This window comes from Arvicola amphibius, chromosome X (assembly GCF_903992535.2).
Source record: "Arvicola amphibius chromosome X, mArvAmp1.2, whole genome shotgun sequence".
NCBI classification, from domain to species: Eukaryota; Metazoa; Chordata; class Mammalia; order Rodentia; family Cricetidae; genus Arvicola; species Arvicola amphibius.
In genome coordinates this window covers 6456650-6475953 of record NC_052065.1, presented here as the reverse complement: position 1 = coordinate 6475953, position 19304 = coordinate 6456650, and the positions used below count along the sequence as shown (strand labels likewise).

The following is a 19304-nucleotide window of genomic DNA, read 5'->3' as shown; positions in this document are numbered from 1 at the left end:
GCTAGTGCCTAGAAGGTAATTAAGATACCCTCGTTGCTTCTACAGCATTAAAGGCTAAGAGTAATTTTCAGCCTACTCGTTTCTATCAGTGCCAACTGTTAATTGTTTACTTAATGAGTGGAGCTGCGCAGCAACAGTAAATACACAGTGTTGTGTGGGTCTCACACCGCAGAATTAATGCTCATGTGACTTAGACTCCTGGCCCTAGCGAGCTCTCAGTTTTAAATTGAAAATTTTAGGAGAGTCTATTTGGAAATCTGGCTCCACATGCTGATTAAAAAAAAAAAGACTGGGTGAATTTGAAAACACAGCTCTCTTTAGCATAGGAGAAAGGCCGAGTCTGTAGCAACTTCATCATGTGCTTTCACGTAGGAACACTATTAACTATTTCAAATAAGGATGTTCTTAATAAAGCCTATTTAATGTTAGTCATTATACTCTTTGGGTCTTCCTTAAAAGTATTACTAGAGGTGAACGATTTTGTCAACAGGAAATTGCTGTTCTTTCAGGTTTTGCTCGGAATCTCTCAGAGGGCAATAATGCGAATTACACAGAGTATGTGGCTACAAGGTGGTACCGGTCGCCAGAGCTATTACTCGGGTGAGTTACTTTTCTAATAGCACAGAAGGACTTTGGCTATCTGTACAGGCCTATGTAAACTTGTTGTTTCTATGTCATTTGTATTGGGATCATTATGGAAAATAAAAACTTGGGTTACTTAAATATATCAGTTGCATATTCACTGCGGAAAAAGACCCCCTAAGGACATCGTGCTGCTGAGAAACAAGCTGCATTGTCTTTATCTCAGTTCTGAGTTCCTGTGGCTTGAGATCAGCCCAGTAGCCTCTCTTGGAGTCACTCCGATGGTAGCTAGTTGACTGCCAGATGGACTGGGAACACGTTGATGTAGAGTCCTTTGACTGGTGTCTGATAGACCTTTTGACTCTCTCTCTCTCTCTCTCTCTCTCTCTCTCTCTCTCTCTCTCTCTCTCTCTCTCCCTCCCTCCCTCCCTCCCTCCCTCCCTCTCCTCTCTGAGACAAGGTCTCTCACTGGCCTGTATCTAGGCTGAGCAAGGTATCCCTCCATAGTGAATGGACTCCAAAAAGCCACTTCATGCACTAGGGATAAAGCCCCACTGCCAGTGACCCCACAGATTGCCCAAGCCACAGAACCATCACCCACATTCAGGGGGCCTAGTTGGGTTCTGTGCAGGTTACCCTGCTGCTAATCTGTTCCTCGTTTCTTTGAGACAGGATCTTTTGCTGAGCCTGGAGCTCATTTAGTTGGCTACACTGGCTGGCCAGTGAGCCCCCAGGATCCTTTTGTCTCTGCTTCCCAGAGCTGGCATTACAAGTATCCACTGCCATACCCAGATGTTTCTGTGGGTACTAGAGATCAAAACTCACGTTCTCATGCGTATTAAGCAAGCACTTTACCCACTGAGCTATCTCCCCAGCTTCTTGAGCTAGTTTTTGATCCTGGAGTTAAGATTGTTTTTCGTTGTATCCGTCTGTGTTTCTCCTGGTATGTTTGTGCATCACTGGGCTTTATTATGTTCTTTGGAGGAATTTGTAATTTGAATTTATAGGACACTATTTGCTAATGAAGAATAGGAAGCAGATCATTCTTAGAACTGCAACCAAGAGCCGAGTGTGGCAGAAGAAGTCTTTAAAATGTGACTTTTGTCTATAAAATAGACCCATGGAGTCTTGTGGGGAGAGCTTTATTTTGAATTTTTAGAGGACATTTATTCTCTTATGGCACCCATTGGAAAACTGAGGTTATGTTTAGAGATGTTCAATAACTGCTAAAAGCAGATGAGCACAGCACAGTCAACTTAAGCACAGTGGAATTGGTTGTCCGGTTCTAGTTTAAGTACCGTACTATTTGCGTAAAGATTTCATTGGACTCAGTCGGTATTTGGTTGTATATTGAGTCTACATGTTTATACATTCCAAGGACTTTGTCCTTGATATCCAAAATAGGTTCAGCTGCATAAAGTATTCAAATTAGATGATAGGATTAAAATAGCTTGTCATGAGTGTGAGATTTTTTTTCCATAGGTTTTTCAATCTAGTACCATATGACAGGTTTTCTTTATCTCAGATAGTAGTTTTAAAAATCGGTATTCTTAATTGCCCAGAAAGCTACCAAAATTGTTTAAATGAGCTATACTCATAGTCTTAGATTTTTGGGGGGTAGGTGGGGGAAGGAAATGAGAGAAATGAAACACTGAGTTATTGTTGCAGTAACTTATATTAACCTAAATGTATTCTGTACATTAACCATGCTTTATTTTAGTTTAAATTTTTTATATTAGCATTATGGCATTCTAGAATTTCATTTGAGATTATTTTTCATGTATTTTATTTTGGCTTTCCCTTTTTAAAGCTTGGATTATTTGTGTTTGAAACTGTGTGTAAGTTTTGTTTAAACTGTCATAAATAATTTGATTTTAGATTTTAGGTACCAAGCTATAAGCTATATGGGGAGCCTTAGATTTTCATTTATGGCCTCCATTTGTAGCAAATTCTCTTCGTCAAGCTCTCTAGTGATTTAGGTCCTAAAAGAGAGCTGCAAACCCTTAAGTCCATTAAAACATTATTTGCTAGAAGTAGTTATCCGAATGCCTCGTATAAAATACAGTTATATCTAAATAACTCATCTTAGCTGTTAGAAATTATGATCCTAAGTAATCAGAAGCTAAATAACATTCAGTATTTGTTTAAGGTGCACAAAGCAATGGCACATTATAAGGCAATGGTACATTTTACCAGACTAAAGCTTAAAGTAGTAATTATTTGAAAATACATTTTGTGGGACTATTTCATTGCCTAAGTGAGGTGTTCTTATTCAATATGTACATTACATTAGTTTATTAAAGCCATTCGTGTTCAAGGTATATCTAATTTCAAATAAGTAAATCCTAACTCCATTGTGCTTAAACTGGTTTCTTTTGGAGTATGGGTTATGGACTTGTATTCTAAATTTTTATGTAGATGGCTCTAATTTCTTATTTCCAGTCTCACTTTTGCTAGTGGCCCTTTTAAATTCCTTAAGTACATGCATGTCTTAAATCATGAATTTGGTCCAAATTAAGTTGAGAATTATTAAATGTTTTGTGTCTTCAGTTGTTAAGATTGTCTCTTCTTTTGCTTTTCAGAGCTCCCTATGGAAAGTCCGTAGACATGTGGTCAGTGGGCTGTATTCTTGGGGAGCTTAGTGATGGACAGCCCTTATTTCCTGGAGAAAGTGAAATTGACCAACTCTTTACTATTCAGAAGGTGCTAGGACCACTTCCATCTGAGCAGATGAAGCTCTTCTACAGTAATCCTCGTTTCCATGGGCTCCGGGTAAGAGGCTTTGCTAAAATCCAAAATGGAATCAATCCGGCAGTATTTAACGTACTGTTCACTGCACAATAGAATGCTAAGCTTCCCATTGCACACTCTCCCTTTCCCATTGCCATGCTTTTAATTCTCACTATGATACTTTATTTCTGAATCTTATATAGTATTTGTGAAATTAAAAATAGCCACAGTTGGAAAGCAGGAGCTGCTAATGTCTTTTTTTCTAATCTGTAAAGTTTGATTTTTCAGTATCTTTTTTAGCATGTACGTTATTTTATTCCAAACCTTTATCTTACACTATCTCTTTATTCAGAATATTAAGCATCTCTGAAAGACAGGCGTATGCTGCTGTTGACTTAGGTGAATATATCTGTGGTGTGTGCAGATGGCCACGGGTGCTAGCGTTCTACAGCTTTAGAGGTTCTGCTTCGCAGATTTTTCTTGTACACTAACAGTGGAACATCAGATCCCTGTAGAAGTCAGAGCCTTGGGCATGTTTTCCTAGGCTTGCTGCCTTTGTGTAAGACTTGTCTGCTGAGACTATAATAAAAAATATTTTCAAAACCATGAACTTTGTCCAAATGAGGAGCATGTAACTGCCAGCGGTACATCATCAGAATGATGAGGGTTTTATAGACTGCTCTTTATTTCCATCTACCCCCAATGCAGCTTTTTAAGTGTTTAAGCACTCCTTTAAGACAATGTGTCAGTTTGTAGTCATTGCAGAAACTACTAAACAATTTCATCAGTCCTTGTTTTATTTTATTTTCCAGTGCAAATGTATAAATCTCAAACCATGCTATTGTTTTTTTTTTTAATTTTTTTTATTCTTTGAAAATGTTGTATATTCACACAACGTATTCCAATCATGTCCCTCCAACTCACCCTAGGGTCTCCCTATCTTACCTCCCTCTAAACTTCATGTCTTCCATGTTTTTTGTCCTTGTTGTTATTGATGACCCCGAGTCTAGGTAGTGCTTCCCGGGTATGTATGAGTGACCTACTTGCATCTATGTCCCCAAAGGAAAATGGCTTTTCTTCCCTCACAACCATCAGCTATCATGAAATGACAAATTCATGATGTCACTTGCCATTTGGAAAGTGCTTTGTTTTTCCCTTTGACTCTCTGGACCTCAGTTAGTTTCTCCTGCTCACATATGAACGTACAACACAGTCCCAGCTCCTACTGAGATCAGCACACATGGAAGAAATGAATAAAGTGAGCTGTATATACTTTTTCATTCCTCTCTCTGCTTTCTTTTTTCACTTCCTCCCCCAAAGGTGCCTGTTACTTTAAACTATTTTCTCCTTTTGTTTTTGCTTATATTAACTAAATTGTGACCATTGATTAGTTTACAAAATAGTATGTAGTTCAAAATTAATTTAACAGTTATGGAGCATTTCTTGTACTAGAGGCTGAAAATGTGGCAATAAATAAGACCGGTTCTTGGTCTAATAGAGAGGCAAATATTATATTCACAAATACTGAATTTCTGTTCTCACTGAGGATCATTCCATGCTCTCTGTCATAGCCTGTGAGGTCTCGCATGATGGGGCCTTTGGTTCCCTGACCTTGTCTCATACTTGTCTCCATTTGCTTCCCTCCAGATTCTCACCACACTTACCTGCCTGTTCTTTTACCTCTATGGGCATTCTGAGGTTTTGGTCCTTCATGACTACTTGGTACTTGGGACTAGTGGTTTCTTCTCCTGGGTACATTCTTACCTTGCATGTCCTCTTCTCATTTGTAATTTCAACCCAAAGAGTCTCTCTTCTTTCTGATGATCCTCCATACAGTCCCCTCTTTTCCTTATGGTACCTTTCTTTTCCCCCATCATACCACTGAACATGGCACGGGATTATTTCACCTGGTTGTTTAATTGTTCCTTATCAGTGTCAGAGTTGCCTATGTTTTCAGTTTAGCATTTGGTGTTATTTTAGATGCTAAACACAGAACCTAGTACACATTGCCTTGGCTTCTTTTCCCGTGGCAGTGATAAAATCCTCTGGCAGAAGCAACTTAAGGGAGAAAGGGTTCATTTTGGCTCACAGTTTTAATTACAGTCCATAGAGGTAGGGAAGTCACAACTGGAGGAGCTTGAGAGAGCTGGTCACATTGCATCTTCAGTCAAGAAGCAGAGAGAGGCCAACTATGACTCAGTTCCCTTCCTCTACCTTATATAGTCCAGGAATGGTCCTGCCCACAATTAAAATGGGCCTTTCTGTATCAGTTAAGGTAATCAAGATAACCCACACAGGCATGCCCACAGGCCCCTCTTTCAGGAAGTTCTAGATTTCTGTCAAGTTGACAACACTGAACCATCCTGTATGTGGTAGACACTCACTGAATGACTGAATGAGTCTCTGCCATCAGCAATCAAATTCAATTGCATTTCCTTTCTCTCTGCCTCTAATGCTGCCTTCCCCCATCGACCTTATGTGAACTTACAGTTTTTTTTCCAAACTGATCTCTTAAACTTTCTCTCAAACTATGCTTTTAAGTCTGTCTCTGTTTTGCTTACCACTTTCTATGATTTCTGTTAAAGTTTAAACTCTTTAGGGTAGCATTCAGGACCCTCCGGCCTCATCATCCCCTGTCCTGATCTCTTTCCTATATTCTCAGGCCACCAGGAACCTCCCGCCAAGTGTTTGGCATGGCCCGAGTCTTCCATAGTGCTACACTGTTATCTCTAGTGCTCCAAGCACAGCCTAGAGCCTGTGAAGCCCTTCTAGAGTGTGCATCTAGGCTGTTTTACATTCCTATAGCACTTTGATCACATTTTTCTTCGCTGTTATACCCGTTAATTAAATAGCTGTTCGCAAATATGCCTCCTCACCAAGCTTGTGACTTTGTCGAGGAAAGAAAGTGCTCCATTCATACAGCACACCCAAGGTGATATCTCCTAGATTGCATAGTGTTGATTTATTACAGGTCTGGTTAGAAGGCCTTTGCCACAGAATCTGAATGGTGAGCAGATTTTGACATTTCTAGGCCTACTCAATAACTTAGAAACTAAGGAATTAAGATGTTTTCTTTATCCCTCAAACTTTATTTTTTTTCTATTCTTTTAGTTAGCATGCAAAATAATTTTCTTTGTGTTCATGTATGTAGATCTTTGTGTCTTGCTCTTATTCACCACCCACACTACCCTCCCCCATCCTTCCTCTTCTCTCTAGCTGGTCCCTTCGACCTACCCTGCAAATAATCTTCTTTCTTTCTGTGTGTGTGTGTGTGTGTGTGTGCGCGCGCGCACACACACACACACACACACACACACACACACACACCTAGATTCTGCATATGAGAGAAAACATGTGATATATTCTTTCTTTCTCCACTATCCTGGCTTTCTCACCTTCAGCTCTGTCCAAGACCTCTTCCTTCTTCCGCCTCATAGTGAAATCCATATTCCCCAGTGAAAGGAGAGTTATATTTGCTTCCTTGAATGTGACTTCTTTTTGTTCCAATGATTGTCTTCCGGTCATCCATGTCTCTACAGCTGACATGGTTTCGGTTTGCTGAATGACTGAATAAGATTCCATTGTTCATGTATGTCACCTGGTCATCTTTGGTAAGCATCTAGACTGGATCTGTGGCTTAGCTATTGTGAGTAGTGCTGCATTGGGTATGCGCATTCCGGTAACTCTGAGGTATGCCATTGTCAATTCCTTTTGGGCAGACACTCAAGAGTGGTAGAGCTCAGAGATCAGATGGTAGTTTTCACCCTAAGTTCTATAGTAGCTGCACAAGTTTACATTCCTATTAGCAGTGAATATGGATTCCTCTTTCCCGCATCCTCACCAGCATTTGCTGGTTTCTCAGTTTTGACTGGATAAGAGACTCTCAAGGCAGGTTTAATTGCCATTTCCCTCACGCTAAGGTTGAAGATTTTTTTCAACTGTTTATTGGCTTTCCGTGTATCTTCTTTAGAGGAATGAGTTCAGTTCATTCACCCATTTGTGGATTGAACGGTCTGGGTTTGGGTGTCTGGTGCCTTTTGTTGTAGTTGTTTTGTTTTCTTAGTCCTTCATAGATGCTGTATTTTTGGAGACAGGGTCTTACTAAATTGCCAAGGCTGGTCTGAAACTCCATGTAGCTGAGATTGCCTCGCCCGTATGATTTCAACATCACGCAGGTATTATAGCCTATGCTTATGTCACGCAGATATGAGAATTTCATAGAGAAAAGCCAAACAAAAACAAAAATACTAGTACAAAGCACAAAAATAATTTCATACTGAATTAATTAGTAAACTATCAATTTCTAGGCAAGCATAATGCGCTGCATTCCATTTCATTGTTCTGCTTCTAACATATTTCATTGTGATTTGGACCAGGAGCATGTCACACTTTCTGGCAAGTTGGAAATCATATCTGGTGTTTTATTAGAACAGCTTTTATGGGCAGATTTGAAATTTAAGGTGCATCTTTGAAGAATAAATCACATTTGAATTAGAGGCCACATCCAAATTTGTAGGACCCACAAAAATCACCTTTTTCTCTTTTGTCTGTGGTCCTGTGTGTTCCCAGATCTCCTCTCTAAACAACAGCATCTATAGAATGCTCGCTAGCATGTGAGAGCTCTGTAAATAGCTTCAGGGAGATTGCTGCTTCTGGGACAGTTAGGTTTTTATAGACTTTACTGTATTTGCATTTTAGTCTGAAGTGTTCATGGTGGCTTTACGAAATTAGTGCAGTCTTTCTTTAGAGGCTTAACAGTGACGTTTAAGGGAAAAGTTTTTCTTTATGATATACTCCGAGACTGTCTGTGACAGATAGCTGAGCACACAGGGCCCATGAACTGCATTTGCTGCAAACCATGCACAAACCAGCATGGTGTGTATTTGGATCCACTGATGTAGAGAACTGGAAAATCCACAGCATGCCATTCTACTTCTATTCATTATTTGGAAAAAAAATAATTTTTAGTGTACCACAGTGGGATTCGGTCATTAGAGTCCCCATATTTACTACCTTCCAGAAGCTCTTTCATTCTCTCGTGTCTTTGTTTTCTTCACATGTGAAATAGTGACAGGTTGTGATGAAGGAGAATGATCTATGAGAATTACTCTGTAGGGCCAGGCTGTATCTACATAGTAGAGTGCTTGCCTAACATGCCCACAGACCTGAGTTCCATCCCTAGCACTGGAAATGAACAAAATGCCAAGGCCAGGTCATAGTGTATAGCTCGTGCTCAGTAGAGGAACTCAAATGATTAAGAAAGTAAAAATGCTAGAATTCATTTTAAATTGTATGTTCCAGCTTTGGATCTTTGTTGAATTATCTCATATTAGAATAGCATATTTCATTTAATAGCATATACATTATATTTTTAAATTGGGAGTTTGCCTGATAATTCTTAAATGTTTTATATATTTTAAGATTATAAGATTATAATGAAATTGCATCAGAAATCCCTTCCCTTTCCTGTCTCCAAACCATTGCTTCATTTCTCCCTTCCCTTTCCTGTCTCCAAACCATCCTGTGTGCCGGTCTGTGCTCTCTTTCCAATTAATGGCCTCTTTTTCCATTAATTGTTGGTACGTGTGTGCGTGTATGTGTGTGTGTGTATAATTATGTGTGTATTCTTATTTATAACCTGCTCAATCTATCTATTGTTACTTGTATGTATGTTTTCAGGACTGATCTAAGTTTGGTATGGTATAACTAATTTTTGTGCTCTTTGCTGGGAAAAACTATTTTTCCTGCTCGCAACATACCTTAGTTGCCTCTAGTTCCTTGTCCAGGGTTGAAGCCATGAGAGCTTTCCTTGTCCACATTAGCATGTCTATCAGTGTCCTCCTTGTTCAACTCATGTTTAGTCAGTCATGTTGATGAGACTTTATGCATGTAGCCTCTGACATTTCTAGGAGACATGATCTCACAGAATACTCCCTGTCTTGGTCACTTTTCTCTGTTGTGATCCTTCGAAGACCTTTTAGCTTTCAGAAATAATTTTCTTATCAATGAAATGTCATTCCCAAAAAAGAAAAGGGTATGTGATACAATAATATAGACCTTAGAAGAAAAGCCTTAATTAAATTTTGCTAGTGGAGAGTCTTCTATCATGGTGTGACAGGTGCCCCTCCCTTTAGTCTGATAGTTAATGCTGCAGTAGCACCAAAAGGAACTTGGGAGAGGTATTTTATGTTAGAAGGGGTGGGGTGGATCACAGACTTAGATGCAGATAGTACTTCTGTTCATTAATTATGTAACTTTCCTCGAGCCAGTTATTTGAACTTTCTGATCATCCTTTTCCTCTTCTCTAAAATGTAAGTTTAAATAATACTTAAAATGCTTTGCACAGCGTTACTTCCCTGTCTTTCTCTCAAAGTTGAGTTTAAGATGTCCACGGGGTCTTGTACAGCCATAGGTTCTCACTGTGTATCCCAGGCTGGCCTCCAACCCAAGCTCTTCCTGCTGCAACCACTCTCTTGAGTGCTGAGATGACAGGTGTACGCCCCCATGACCGCCTTTAACTTCTCATTTCCAGATGCACAGTTAATTCCTTTTCAACCAGACAACAAATTTCTCAAGTGTATCTCTTACCCTACAGAATGTAGTGTTGAAATGGTAGCATAAATATTTCTTTTTTTTCTCATTTTTTATTAAAGATTTCCATCTCCTCCCCTCCTCCTCCCCCTTCCCTCCCCTCCCTTCCACCCATACCCCCACTCTACCCCTCTCCAAGACAAAGAGCCATCAGGGTTCCCTTCACTATGTTAAGTCCTTGTCAGTTTGGTTGCATAAATATTTCTTAATATTTTGTTTGATGTTACCTTTCATTCAGCTTAGTTAAGGATTTCTGCACCTTGAAATGTTCCTATGTTGGTATAAAGGAATTATGTCTTACAAGCGAACTATTTCTCAACATTTGGAAGCTTGGGTTCTGCCAGTGTCTTACTCAAGATATTGCCGAGTGTAAATTGGCAGAAGAAAGGGTACAACATCAAAATAAGCTTCAACAAGTCTTACTTTATTTAGAAATTAATTTGGTGATCTAGGTGCCTATGTTTGCCCTTTAAGAACTTTAAAGTAAGATTTTTAAAATAGATCATTAGAAGAGTATATTAAAAACAATAATAGGACATGTACCTAAATTTACAACTTCAAAATGAGCTCAGGTTCTGGCCTCTTGCTGCCTTTTTTCCTTTCTTATGTCTCCATTTTCAGGAGTAAATTACATATTCTTGTGGAAAAGCCAAGACATCTTTATATGATATCGTATCATGGCCCTTCTGTTAGTTCTCCAGTCTGTCAGTATTGAGAACTGTCTGTTTCAACAGACAATTTGTCTATAAATTGTTTTAGAAGCAAGCTGTATAAGCAGACAGAATTCTATTAAATATACAGCCAAGACTTTTATTCTCTTTGTGAGCTTCAATATTGTCTAACTAGCTTTAGATATCACCTGTAAGTTTTCCCAATATTTAATGTTTGGCCCTATTAATGCATATCTAAAATATATAGACACGAAAAATAATATAACAAATAGTAATTTGACTTGGATTGACACTAGGGTAATGATTTCCGTCCAACTGCTGCCTTGTGTAACCCCCAAAAATGTATGTACACATACCCTTCCCCAAATGCTAACATCCATGCTGTGTTATCCTTACAGTTTCCGGCTGTTAACCATCCTCAGTCATTAGAGAGAAGATACCTTGGAATCTTAAATAGTGTTTTACTTGACCTTATGAAGGTAAGAAAAGTAAATTTTTCTATAAAAAGAAGTCCTTTGGTCCTCTGCCTACTTGGGACCATAGCCTGCTTTTATGAATTAAATGTTTTGTTAGTAGATGATTAATGGGGAGTATGTCATGTTAAAAGGCATGTAATTTGTTTATAATTGCAACAGGAATCTGGTGTTGTCTCAGTTCATCTAGAGAGGAGCATGTAATCCCTAAATTACTTTCCTAAAATGGGCAGAATACTGAAAATCTGTTGGCACTCAAGAGCTACTCACGCTTACATTTTAAAACAAAACTTAAAGTGAATTTTGTAAGACAAAAGATTTTACAATTATTTGTATAGAACATTGAAGGCTACTCATGGTTTATGCAGATTTAATCAGTGATTCTAATTCTGTTTATTTTTTTTCCTCTGACTGGGCCTCTTCTCACCTAGGCAGATTGCTCTTTCTGGTTTTCTTTAGATATATCAGGATCACTACTACCATCATGAGCTGAACGGTCCTCCTGTCAAAAGACATCCTACTCCAAACTACTAAAAGCATCCTCAATTTTTTAAGATTTATTTTATTTTATTATGTGTGTATGTGTTTTGTCTGCATGTCATGCAGTGCCTGCAGAGGTCCAAAGAAGGCAGCAGCTCTCCTGGGCCTGGAGTTACAGGCTGTTGTGAGCTGCCATGTGAGTGCTGGGAATCAAACCTCTGGAAGAGGAGCCAGTGCTCTTAACCACTGAGCCACCTCTCCAGCCCCAAAATTATTTATAAAAGATTTTCTTACTGGGCATAGTACCACATGCTTGTAGTCTCAGAATTTGGGAGGCTGAGACAGGAAGACCTCTCTCTAAGTTTGAAGCTAGCTTGAGTTACAAAGACCCTGTCTCAAAAAATGAGCAAGCAAAGATTCTTCCACCTCCGCAAACAGTGGTCTCTTAAGTGAAAGCTATTTATCGTATTTTTCAAGTTTTTGTTTCAGGCAGTAAATGTACAGGCAAACACTGATTGTTTCAGAATAGAGCTTCACTGCTTGATTATGAATCCGTTTTGTTGTATGCCCGTCTGTTCAGCTGTCAAAATGTGGAGGCTCCACTGTGTGCAGAAACTTCAAGCTCAGCAAGTTGCTGAGCTGTGTTCTTAGAACTTGGCTTTGTTTTAGGGTATGTTCACCTCTGTCCCAAGGAACAGTGTGAGTAGGTGTGGGGGCAGATGTGGAGAAGGGGTTCTGGCATTAAGGAGAGGCCACATACCACATAATGTTTCTAGAGATACATCGTGTTCATTAGCCCATGGAGGAGTTCAGAAATCTCACAGTAAAGCATTTCTGTCTTAACATTTTCCAAATTTAATTAAATACCAAGTACCGTGTTCTATGAAACTCTAATAAAGCACTGATGTTATTAACACAGATTGAGAACTGCTATTTTTTTTTCTAATGAACCTTCAACACTCGTTCAATTTAATTAGACAAATTATTAGGTAAATCAGTTGGATTTTACCAATACTTTCTTTCATGTAGCCGATACTTGTTAATTTGGGCCTTACTCAGTAACTTTTAAAATATAAATAGAACAGAATGGAAAACAATCTTATGTTTCGTGACTTTTGTCTCTCTTTTTCTTTAGTTAAAACTGTAATGATAATTAGTGAGAAAAAGAGGCCATGAATTTGAAGGAGAGTGGAGAGAGGGCTACACGGAAGGGCTTGGAAAGCAAACATTCTAATTCCTATCATTTAATATGTTTATTGTTACTCTTTTCTAAAAGTAAGCAAGTATTTTTATAGAAATACAAATTCAGGGGCCTGAAGAGATGGCTCAGTTCACTGACTACTCTTCCTGAAGACCCAGGTTCAGTTTCCAGCATTCACATGGTAGCTCACAACCATTTTTAACTTCAGTTCTGGGGGATCAGAGGCCCTCTTCTGACCAGGGTAGGCACTGTATGAATAAGTGTGCAGACATATATATTCATGCAAAACACACATACACAGGCGCATACACACACACAGACACATGAATTGCACATTTGAATGTATTCAAATTATGTCTACATCTTTGAGATTCTATAAATATAAGCATATTTTTGTTACCTTACCTGTATTAAGACATTAAAAACTTAGTCAATATCCAAGAAACCTCCTTTGGATCTTTCCTAGGTCTTACCCTCTTGGCCCACTCTGCCTTCTTCAGAAGGCATAATTTTGATTTCTGTCACTGATTAATATTGCCTAATTATTATTGAATTATACACACACACACCACCATTCCTTTTACCTATTTTTGAAGATTTTAAAAGTGAAAAGCTTCCAATGTCTTTTCAGTCAATCTCTTTGCTGCTCCCTAAATGTATGCTAATTGTGTCCACATCTAATAATTAAAATGTTTATCTCATCTTGTACCTATTTAGAGCTGCTATTTTAGTAAAGATACAATCACTAGAATTAATGCACACCCGTGCCCTTAATAGTTTTAAAAATAACTACAATAATTATATTTGCTTTAGTTTTAAAAAATGATGATGCCTCCCCCAATACATGCTCAATTTTTTTAAACTGTGAGCTAAGTAAATTTCCTACTATGCTTATATGGTCCTCAAGCTTTAATGTAATTGTATTCGTAGCATATGAAAATGATTTTGTCTGTACAGTAACTTCTACAGGATATCAAATAAGTTAAAATAACACCAACTCTTCTGAAAGGTCATCGGTGTTTTTAATTTAGAAAGACTTCTTGGGGCTGATTTTTCTCTTTAATGAGCATCTTATATTTGAAACCATTTTGATGGTAGCTGTTAGAAATACTAGTTTAAACTATCATAGTTTTTGTTCTATAATAAGGGAGAAAGCAGAAATGAGACAAGTTTGCAGTTGTGTCTGAATTAATATGGATATGAATCCACTTGCATGTAATTAGTGGTTGAGTTTCAATAATTAGAATCTTTGTATCAAAATGAATATGTCAGTATCTGGTAGGACCAGAATTGAAATGTATGTGGTGCAATGTTAAAACTGAAGTCTGGCTTATTGGGAGCAAATTTGCTCTCACTAGTTAAATATATATATATATATTAATTATGGATCATACCAAACTGAGCTGGAAGTGCATTTGTGAATGTTGGAATTTACCCATCTTCCTTTTTCTGAGATAACAAATACCTAGAAAAGTGAATGCCAGCACTTTATTGCCCTGTGTTAGGGTATGTTGGTTATTTTTTATGATATTTGATCATTTTATAAATCAAAATAAAATATTTTGTCTAGCTAAAATGAACAATTTTGGTGAAAACGCTTCAGTTAGTGCATGCCACATAACACAGAGGGTTAGTACTTTAATGAACAAAGAACACTTAAAACTAAGTAGGGATGCCTGCAGAAACAGGAAACTACGTGAGGAGACTATGTCAGTGACTGGTAAGCAGCCTTGCTAACAGCAAAGATACGAGGTAAAACATCTCTAAGAGGGACTGGAGCAGTGGCTCAGTGGTTAAAGCCACTTGCTGCTCCTGCAGTGCACCCATCTTTGATTCCTAGCACCTATTTGGATGCCTCATAGCCACATGTAACTCCAGTTGCAAGAGATTCATGTCCTTTTCCAGCCTCTGAGGGCAACTGCACACACGTGGTGCATGCATGCACACACACATACACAGCAATAATAACTTTAAACAAACAGCTGTGATATAGCAGCTTTTATAATATCTGATTTGCACCCCCTAAGAAGAGTGAGAATGCCTGCTGTTGGTGAGGGTCCCTAGAAACCGGTAGACTCCTACACTTCCTGAGAGGATTATAATTTAAGACAGCCTTCCTAATTGCTAATTTGGCAGCATGGAGAAACAATACCTACTAGTGCCACCTTTAAGAATCCATTAGATTTCAAGTGTTTTGTCATAGCACTAATCATGATGGTGAAAGGTGGCTATCATTCAAATATCTAGTAGTAGGATGCTTGCTGAGTAAATCATGAGAAACTCATACCACACGCTTCTGCACAATCATTTAAAGCCTTATTAAGATGGGAGGAGACAGAGGCTTGGGGCTCAGCCTACAGTTGCCCAGTTCCACCTTGTTGTAAGGTTGAGGATGTAGCTTGGTTGTAATGCACTTGCTCAGTATGCACAAAGCCTTCGCTTCAATCCCCACCCTTCCCATAAAGCATATTGTTAAGATGGTGTATTGACACGTGCTTCAGAAAAAGGAAACTGTTGGAAACAATGTGACCTATTAGTCATCTGGGAATTCTAAAAACAAAGTATGAAGTATACACAGAGAGTTAAAGCTCTGTACTTTATGGAATGATCTCAACATTGCATGCTAGGTGGAAGGGAAACTAAATACATACAGTGGTGTGCTTACAACTATGGGCGTAAAATGAAAAGAGTCAGAGGAAAATATGTGCAGATTATACCTCATGCATATATAATATACCTTATGTATAATGCACGGGGAACTAGTGCTCTGTCTCCAGAGAGAATAACTGGGTATCTTAAAGACAGTAGAAAGATGAAGAATGCAAATATATGCTTATTAAAAAGGTTTTTTAAATGTTTAAGTTATACTGCAAAAAAATGTTTTTATAAGTAAGTAAAAAGAATGGGATATAAAAAAGTGCATATCATAAGCCAGGTATTATAGCAGAAAGATTATATGTGGTACTCATAAGCACAGCTAGAAAGATTTCTACCAAGAGGACTATAATTGTGAGGTTGTGGGCGATTTTTTTCATTCCTTGAGCTATTGTTGCTAGGTATTTTGCAGTGACCACATGTTTCTTTTCTAGGAAGAAAGGATAAGGTAATTGGTAGAGTTTAAATCCAACTTTGTTCTTTCCATTCCTAAACTTTTATTTCCCAAGAATTTACTGAAGTTGGACCCAGCTGACAGATATTTGACAGAGCAGTGTTTGAATCACCCTACATTTCAAACCCAGAGACTTTTGGATCGGTCTCCTTCAAGGTCAACGAAAAGGAAACCTTACCATGTGGAAAGCAGCACACTGTCTAATAGGTAAATATTCCCTTCTAAGGAAATACAAATGCAGTCGTGGTCTTATAAGTAGGTGGAAGAGGTGGCTGCTAAAATTATGCAATTAGAGAAAAGAAGGAAAGCCCCCTTTATTCAAAAATATCTTCTGCATGCTTATTACATGATTCAGAACTATAATTAAAGAGTTGTGTGGGACTCTTAAAGACTTTCTTGTATTTAACAAGTGTATGATGAAAACCTATGCGTTCCCTTGGAAAGGTAGCATTGAATTAGAACCTCAGGAGGTTTCCAGCATCTCAGACAGCATTAAGACCTAGCTGATGTTGTGTAAATCACAGGGGAAGGGGGTTCCTGAAAGGTAAAGAAGACACTGAGCATGTGTGGGGACACTGTAACTGAACTAAAATAGGAAGCCACTTTAAGAAGGGTTTTGTGATTTTATTATTCTTGCCTTTCAATCATTGAGAAATGAGGGTTTTTTTAATAAAAATAAACATATGAAAAAGAGTGAAGTCAATATTTAAAAGTAGTACATTTTAAAAACACTTTTTGAGGATTAAAATATTTGTTTCTTGCTTAGGCATTCCTGTAATCCTAGCTCTAAGAAACCACTAGGGAGTCAAACAGGCTTCAGGCTTCCTGAGTTCCCCTGCCCCTCCCTCCTGATTGCCAGGATTGCAGGCTTGTCGCCACATCTGTCTGAAAACTTGTTTCTTCACCCTCCCTCCCTCCCTCCTTCCCTCCCCTCTATTGGATCAGTCAGATTACCTTTCCTGTCCTGATGCTCCCCAATTCTGTAGCTGGATTGCTACGAAAATGGTGTTCTGCGCAGCCTCCCCTGTCTTCCTTCGTTCTCTAGAACCCAATTTTGGCATCTGAGAATTTTTTATGTATGGGATGTAGAAGTAATTTATTTCTCTTTTTTTTCCCATTGATTTATTGAGCTCTACATTTTTCTCTGCTCCCCTCCCTGCCTCTCCCCTCCCCTTCAACCCTCTCCCAAGGTCCCCATGCTCCCAGTTTACTCAGGAGATCTTGTCTTTTTCTACTTTCCATGTAGATTAGATCCATATAAGTCTCTCTTAGTGTCCTCATTGTTGTCTAGGTTCTCTGGGACTGTAATTTGTCAGCTGGTTTTCTTTGTTGTATGTTTAAAGGCCATTTATGAGTGAGTACATGTGACAATTGACTTTCTGGGTCTGGGTTACCTCCCTCAAAATGATGTTTTCTAGCTCCATCCATTTGCCTCCAAAATTCAAGATGTCATTATTTTTTCTTCTGTGTAGTACTCCATTGTGTAAATGTATCACGTTTTCCTTATCCATTCTTTGGTCGAAGGGCATTTAGGTTGTTTCCAGGTTCTGGCCATGACAGACAATGCTGCTGTGAACATAGTTGAGCACATGTCCTTGTGGCACGATTGAGCATCCTTTGGATATATACCCAAAAGTGGTATTGCTGGCTTTTGAGGAAGGCTGTTTCCTAATTTTCTGAGAAATCGCCTGTAGTGGGAGCAGCAGGCTGCGTTCCTGCCGCCCGGCACCCGGCCACCTGGCTAGCTTATGCCCCAAAATAACAACACACAAACTGTATTCATTTAAACACTGCTTGGCCCATTAGTTCCAGCCTCTAATTGTCTAATTCTCACATTTTGATTAACCCATATTTAGTAATGTGTATAGCACCACGAGGGGTGGCTTACCAGGAAGATTCTAGCCTACGTCCATCTTGGGTCAGAGCTTCATTGCATCTGACTCACTTCCCTTCTTCCCAGCATTCTGTTCTGTCTACCTCACCCACCTATGTTCTAACCTATCAGGCCAAGCAGTTTCTTTATTAATTAACCAATGAAATCATCAGATAGATAGAATACACACCTACATCAATCGCCACACTGACATTCAAAGGGGCTGTACCAGCTTGCATTCCCACCAGCAATGTAGGAGTATTCCCTTTTCCCCACAACCTCTTCAGCATAAGCTGTCATCAGGGTTTTTGACCTTGCCCATTCTTACAGGTGTCAAATGGAATCTCAGAGTTGTTTTAATTTGCATTTCTCTGATGACTAAGGATGTTGAGCATTTCCTTAAGTGTCTTTCAGCCATTTTAGGTTCCTCTGTTGAGAGTTCTCTGTTTAGGTCTGTACTCCATTTTTTATTGGACTATTTGTTCTTTTGATGACCAATTTCTTGAGTTCTTTGTATATTTTGGAGATCAGCCCTCTGATGTGGGGTTAGTGAAGATCTTTTCCTATTCTATAGGCTTTCGTTTTGTTTTGTTGACTGTGTCCTTTACTTTACAGAAGCTTTTCAGCTTCAGGAGGTCCCATTTATTAATTGTTTCTCTCAGTGTCTGTGCTGCTGGGGTTATATTTAGGAAGTGGTCTCCTGTGCCCATACGTTCAAGTGTACTTCCCACTTTCTCTTCTATAAGGTTCAGTGTGGCTGGCTCTATGTTGAGGTCTTTGATCCAGAAGAAATCAAAACCAATGAAGCTTTTAAAACTTGAATATTAGCCCCACACACACATGCAAATTTTCCTACTGTATATGAAAAGTTATTCTTAATAGAGTGTAATTTTGAAAGATCAAAACCCAGCACTTTGAGGCCTGGGAGGAGTCCATCAGTTAAGAGAAGCGTTGGTCCTGAGTTTGCTCTCCTAAGCTGTGCAAGCCGAACTATTGTAAAGCTCTTTACACGTCGGGACAGTGGCTTGTTTAGCACAGCTTTCAGTTGTTCTTAGGTGGTCTATTTACTGTTCCCATCCTCAGGATTTTGCTATACTAACCCCCGAAGTAACTGTCAGTATTTGGTTGCTCCATTGCACTTGACTGATTAACATTATTCTCTGGGATCATGCCTGGCTTTTAGTCTGCCTTCTACTTGAATTGACACATGACTTTTCTGAATTACATGTATAAAGAAAATTATCCCAATGATGTAAAGTTTGATAGACCAGTGTTAAATTGTGAGTGGTACTGTACTCATTAGTAGTATAATCTGGAGTCTGAAAGGAAGCCTGTATATTAATCTTGCAAAGACTAAGTTGACAGTAGCCATTGTAAGTAGATAACAATTTCTAGGAGAGTTCATTTTCGGGTCTTGTTGATATGTTGAATATATCAAAAGGAACAGTCCTAAGTGATTTCTCTTTTAGTAATCTTACATCATCTGATGCCTTTCTCACACTCTTGTCTGTGGTCCATACATACTCCACAGAAGCCTAGCTCGCCAGGGGTGTCTCAGCAGAGGCCTTGTAAGACCATTTTAGATGTGTTCATC

At 38.8% G+C, this 19304-nt stretch overlaps 1 protein-coding gene across 3 annotated transcripts in view; it reads left to right on the top strand.

Annotated features, from left to right (window-relative positions):
* Positions 1–19304, top strand: part of Cdkl5 (cyclin dependent kinase like 5) — a 216334-nt gene that overhangs the window by 144361 nt on the left and 52669 nt on the right. For all 3 annotated transcript variants that reach the window (XM_038316663.1, XM_038316661.1, XM_038316662.1), the window contains exons 8-11: positions 510–600; positions 3165–3354; positions 10973–11053; positions 15893–16044. In XM_038316663.1, the coding sequence (XP_038172591.1) occupies positions 510–600; positions 3165–3354; positions 10973–11053; positions 15893–16044 (514 nt within the window). The remainder of the gene's footprint in view (positions 1–509; positions 601–3164; positions 3355–10972; positions 11054–15892; positions 16045–19304) is intronic.